The 6000-nt window shown below is 43.3% G+C and overlaps 1 protein-coding gene across 2 annotated transcripts in view; it reads left to right on the forward strand.

Moving 5' to 3' along the window:
- KRT222 (keratin 222) overlaps positions 1 to 4046 on the forward strand; it is a 90748-nt gene extending 86702 nt beyond the window's left edge. For both annotated transcript variants that reach the window (XM_040437381.1, XM_040437382.1), the window contains one exon: positions 2598 to 4046. In XM_040437381.1, coding sequence (XP_040293315.1) covers positions 2598 to 2811 — 214 coding nt within the window. In that variant the 3' untranslated portion in view covers positions 2812 to 4046. The remainder of the gene's footprint in view (positions 1 to 2597) is intronic.
- The last annotated feature ends 1954 nt before the right edge of the window (positions 4047 to 6000 follow it).

The following is a 6000-nucleotide window of genomic DNA, read 5'->3' on the forward strand; positions in this document are numbered from 1 at the left end:
GCAAAATATTCTGTGGACATATGAAACCAAAGTTGAGTTGTTTGGAAGAAACACACAACACTATGTGTGGAGAAAAAGAGACACAGCACACCAACATCAAAACCTGATCCCAACTGTGAAGTATGGTGGTGGGGGCATCATGGTTTGGGGCTGCTTTGCTGCGTCAGAGCCTGGACGGATTGCTATCATCGAAAGAAAAATGAATTCCCAAGTTTATCAAGACATTTTTCAGGAGAACTTAAGGCCATCTGTCCACCAGCTGAAGCTCAACAGAAGATGGGTGTTGCAACAGGACAACGACCCAAAGCATAGAAGTAAATCAACAACAGAATGGCTTAAACTGAAGAGAATACGCCTTCTGGAGTGGCCCAGTCAGAGTCCTGACCTCAACCCGATTGAGATGCTGTGGCATGACCTCAAGAAAGCGATTCACACCAGACATCCCAAGAATATTGCTGAACTGAAACAGTTCTGTAAAGAGGAATGGTCAAGAATTACTCCTGACCGTTGTGCACGTCTGATCTGCAACTACAGGAAACGTTTGGTTGAAGTTATTGCTGCCAAAGGAGGTGTTGAAGTTATTGCTGCCAAAGGAGGTTTAACCAGTTATTAAATCCAAGGGTTCACATACTTTTTCCACCTGCACTGTGAATATTTACATGGTGTGTTCAATAAAAACATAGTAACATTTAATTCTTTGTGTGTTATTAGTTTAAGCAGACTGTGATTGTCTATTGTTGTGACTTAGATGAAGATCAGATCACATTTTATGACCAATTTGTGCAGGAATCCATATCATTCCAAAGGGTTCAAATACTTTTTCTTGCAACTGTATAGTAGACAGGGCTCAGGTTAGGGATTCATTATGTGGTGGCCTTTCCCCCTTTCCCTAGTTTCCCGGCCTAGTACCTTTTCCCTTCCCTCTTGTGGTCGGTGTGGAGTCATTGCAGCCTCTTTAAAGGGAATCTGTCACCAGTTTTATGCTGCTAGGTTCTAACTGCTCCAGTGCATGTCAATGAGTGCCCATATTCATGAGCTCAGGGCTCTTCCCGCCCACCTGCCTCTGACTGACAGTTTCTTTTCTATATTAATCAGCAGCAGGTGGAGAGAGACTCATCGGCATGTGCTGGAGCTGTTCAATACAAGATTTTGGCAATGCCCAAGCCCCTCATATAGACTATACTTAGCCTGCTCCCCAGCTCTCGCTTCGCTCCTGATCCCCGCACGGCCGCCGCTGCAGCCTCCCAATGCTAGGGAGGCTCATCCCCGTCGTGGCCTGTTATTGCCCCCCCCCCCTTCCCGTTGCTGGATGTTTTGATCCGCACAACAGGGAGATACAGCGGTGGCCGTGCAGGGATCAGGAGCGAAGCGGGTGTCGAGGGAGCAGGGTGAGTATAGTCTATATGATGTGCGTTGGTTATTTTGAGGGGTCATTATAGGGGTTGGCCTTTAAGGCTCCTTCTTCACTGTAGTACAGAGAAAGCGATATCCATACATATGTGTTTGTGTCTGGTGGTGTAGCTCAGCCCATTCAAACGAAAGGGCTGTGGGGCGGAGCTGCGTAACCAGACACAGACACACTTGAATGGACACTGGTGTGTGGAATTGAACTAATCGTGAACAGATCCCTACATTAATTACATCATGTGAAATCAATAGAGAGAGAGTAGGGAAACATTCAAGTAGTTTTCTTTCCAATAGGCCTTATGCACATTGCGGTCTGCAAATGGCGGATCCACAAAATACGGATTTGGTCAGGGTTACATCCACATTTTTCTACTTTAAAGGGGTTGACTCACTTCAGCAAATGGCATTCATCATGTAGAGAAAGTTAATACAAGGCACTTACTAATGTATTGTGATTGTCCATATTGTCCACTTTGCTGGCTTCATTCATTTTTCCATCACATTATACACGGCTGGTTTCTATGGTTATGACCACCCTGCAATCCATCAGCGGTGGCCGTGCTTGCACACTATAGAAAAAAGCGCTGGTCTCTCTGGTGGCAAAGACCGTAGGAGCGCATATAGGATGGTACTTTTTTCTATAGTGTGCAAGCACGAACACCACTGATGGATTGCAGGGTGCTCGTAACCATAGAAAGAGCGGAGTGTAATATGATGGGAAAAATGAGTCTAGCCAGCAAATGAGGCAATATGAACAATCACAATACATTAGTAAGTGCCTTGTATTAACTTTCTCTACATGATAAATGCTATTTGCTGAAGGGACACAACCCCTTTAATGGAGTCCACATTTTGCGGACAAGTATAGGACCTCTTCTGTCTTTTTGAGGAACAGTCATCGCATGCAGATGCAGATTATCCGTGTGCTTTCCGCATTCGTATGTCTATTCCGCAAATAGACTATGTCTGCAAAATGCAGACCATGTTCACATTAAAAACAATAGGCCCGCAACTAAACTGCGGACCGCACACGGATCGCATCTGTATTTTGTGGATTCACAATTTCTGGACTGCAAAACTGATACAGTCGTGTGCATGGGGTATTACTGCCATAACTGAAGTGTCCAGCAGAAATCTAAAGAGTCCTTCTGTTTGATATAGTATAACACACTTGTATTCTACTTTTGCAGGACAGAGAAAGTGGATGAAATGATCAAAAGGTGGGAAGGTTCCTTCTTCAAGGACAATCCTAAACTCAGAAAGAAATCTGTGTCTTTAAGATTTGACCTCCACATGGCCGCTGCAGATGAAGCATGTTTCCAGACCAAAAAGGACAATCTACCTGACATTGAGGTTCGGTTAATCATGAGACGCTCGAGCAGCATTCCCACCATGAGTCCTTGACCTCACAACTACCAACCCAAAGAAAAAAGGCAAACAACTCAGATGACGACATTTGGTAATACTGCTAATCATATCAAGACAGAGGGTCGCATTGGATCTAAGAGAAAAACTGAATATGCGTTCTTCATGCAAGTATAGAAGTTTCATATAATTTGTATGTATATTTATTGAAGACATAGAAGTTAGAGGCCTAAAATATATATTTTAATTGTTTGTTACAGACAGGTACAATCCTGCACCAACGCTCCATTATTTTAAATTTCTCCATTGCCATTATAGGACTCATAGGCTGATCAGTATTCACGGAAATGCATTTCAAGGAATTGTCCAATATTTCATATCCTCTTATCAGTCACCTATTGAGAACATTTTGACCCAAAGTGTGTAGGAGAGATTTAGGGATAAACATTAGACTGTTGACCACCTATAGAAGGTAGCACAGTCATACAGAGTGCTAATGATCTACTAGGGATTGCACTTTACTGTATCTCATCCTTGCTGGTGCACAAAGGTCGAGCTTGGGATTGGGTTGAATTTTAATTAATGGTGGACGAATTTTCTAATAGGACACTAGTGACATAAGTAATGGTGATTGGTGCTTACATGTATGGTGATCATCTAATTGCATTGGGGAGAGGGGTGATTATTATAATATTTGGGTGAAGGGCAATACAAATAATATATCAGCCCTATAGCTAAACTTGGAATGGGGTCCCACTCCACCAAGTGAGTTTATGAAATTGAAAGGTTATGATTATTATAGCTCACCTATACTCTATCATCCACAGTAATTTCTAACCAACCTAACCTATGGGGAATGGCCCACCTCAGATGCCGGGTCTTATAGAAGTTGCTGCTACCCAGGTGGTTTTGCTCTTGCCTTATGTCTACTGTACACCTTAAAGGCTTTGAACACTTTCGCACAGATTTTTTTTCATTCCTTTGCTTCTTAAATAAAAAATGAAGCCACTTTCTAATTAGTTTTCATAAAAAATTTTCTTCCATTTTGCTTCTGCAGAGTGTGTGCAACTTCTTCACCCAGCTGCTGATGCTTCTGAATCTGAAATAACTCCACTTTCCCCTTCCCTCTCTCAGTGTTTGCAGGAAGAGGTTGTAAAGGGCAGCTATACACTGCTCACAAAAAGTTAGAGATATTTGGCTTTCAGGTGAAATTTATGGAAAATGTTAAAAGTTCACGCTACAGTGATATTATATCATGAAAGTAGAGCATTTAATTAGAAGCATGCAATAGTAATTTCCTCATCTCAAACAATTTATTGAAATAAAAGCAAATAACAGTGGTGGGTATACCCTCACAGAAAATGTAAATGTCTCAAAAACTTGTCATGTGGCCTTGAGCATCAATTACAGCTTGACAATGGCGTCTCATGCTGTTCACAAGTCGACTTATTGCCTGCTGAGGCATGGTATCCCACTCTTCTTGAAGGGTGGTCCTCAGGTCATTGAGGTTCTGGGGTACAGAGTTACGAGCCTTTACATGGTGACTCAGCTGATCCCATAAGTTTTCAATTCAGGTCTGAAGAAAGTGAGGTACCCCAGTCTCAAGCAGCCCATCCCTAATGATGCAACCTCAATGAGCTGGCGCATTGTCATTGAGTTTCTGAGGTACAGTTATGAGCCTCTACACGGCGGCTTAGCTGATCCCATATGTTTTCAATGGGATTCAGGTCTGGACAAAGTGCAGGCAATTCCATTTGAGGTAACCCAGTCTCCAGCAGCCGATCCCTAATGATGTGACCTTGATGAGCTGGCGCATTTATCGTTCGTGAAGATAAAATTAGGCCTGTGTTGTTCAAGTAAAGGCACAATGACTGGATTAATGAGGTTTTTCAAGTAGTATGGGCTTGTCACTGTACCATTCACAAAGTGTAGGGAAGTTCTGTATTGACTAGACACCCACACCTGCCCACACTGTAACACCACCACCACCAAAGGCTTGTCTGGTAACAACAGTGGCTGATGCATAGCGCTCTCCTTGAAGTGTCCAACTCCTTGGCGGCCATGATTTCTGCTCAGCGTGTGTGAATCGACATTTATCAGTGAACAACACGGAGGTCCACTGGTCCCTTGTCCAGCGTAGATGCTCCCTGGCCCATGCAAGAAGATGACACCTGTGCCTGGTGGTGTGGTCAGGTCGTCTAGCACGCAGACCATGTTGATGTAAACTGTTTCGAATGGTCTGACATGACACTTGGGTGCCTCTCACCTCTCTTAAATGTGCCTGGATTTTGGGGCATTTATCATCCGGTTCCGCAGGGAATTGTTCACAATAAAGAGGTCATCAGTGTGGGATGTAGCCAAAGGACGTCCACTTCTATGCCTTTCTGTGACTATTCCAGTCTTTCTGAATCTCTGTTGCAACCTGCTTTTCACACTCTGTGACATGCTAAGCTCAGTGACGACTTCCGTCTGAGAACATCCTGTTTGAAGCCTAGTAATGGCGAGGTACTGTTGATCACTTGTTAGGTGTCATTTTGGTCCCATGATGTCAAAATGTGAACAGCATGATGAGCAGGACTGTTTAAATACCAATTCTAATTGAACCAGAAAATCTATCGGGCGATTCATGGATCAAACAGCTGTTGTGAATTTTGCCGTAAAGCTCCTTGTTAGAGGACAGCAAGTTGTGCAAAAAGTAATGAAACACTAAACAGTTGGACATGTGCATTCAAAAGTTTAGAGAAGGTCACAATAAGTTCACCTACAAAGGTTAGGGTGCATTTTAGGTTCATCCTGAAATTTCACCCACAAGCCAAATATCCCTAACTTTTTGTAGCCAAATATCCCTAACTTTTTGTAGTCAAATATCCCTAACTTTTTGTGAGCAGTGTACGTGCGGGGGGGGGGGGGGGGGGTTGGGGGAGGTGTTCCAAAGAGGACACCTCAAACAGGTTGCAGATAGGGAGGAGAGCACACACAAGGTAGTTTGCTGTGGGAAGACATCAACATCCTGAACACACAGATTCAGCATGTACTACTTGGGGGGACACGTCCACATGGGTAAAGTCAACTAAGTGCAGGTTGCAAACTGAATAGCAGAGGGTCTGAAAATAAATGTAGGAATGACAATTGCAGACTGAAACTTAGTGCAACTCATTGTTTCATGAAGACAACCCATTTATGAGCAAAAGCTAGCACAGCAATTACAAGTTTCTCTGAGATCAGGAT

The sequence above is a fragment of the Bufo bufo genome, chromosome 6, assembly GCF_905171765.1.
Source record: "Bufo bufo chromosome 6, aBufBuf1.1, whole genome shotgun sequence".
Taxonomy (NCBI): domain Eukaryota; kingdom Metazoa; phylum Chordata; class Amphibia; order Anura; family Bufonidae; genus Bufo; species Bufo bufo.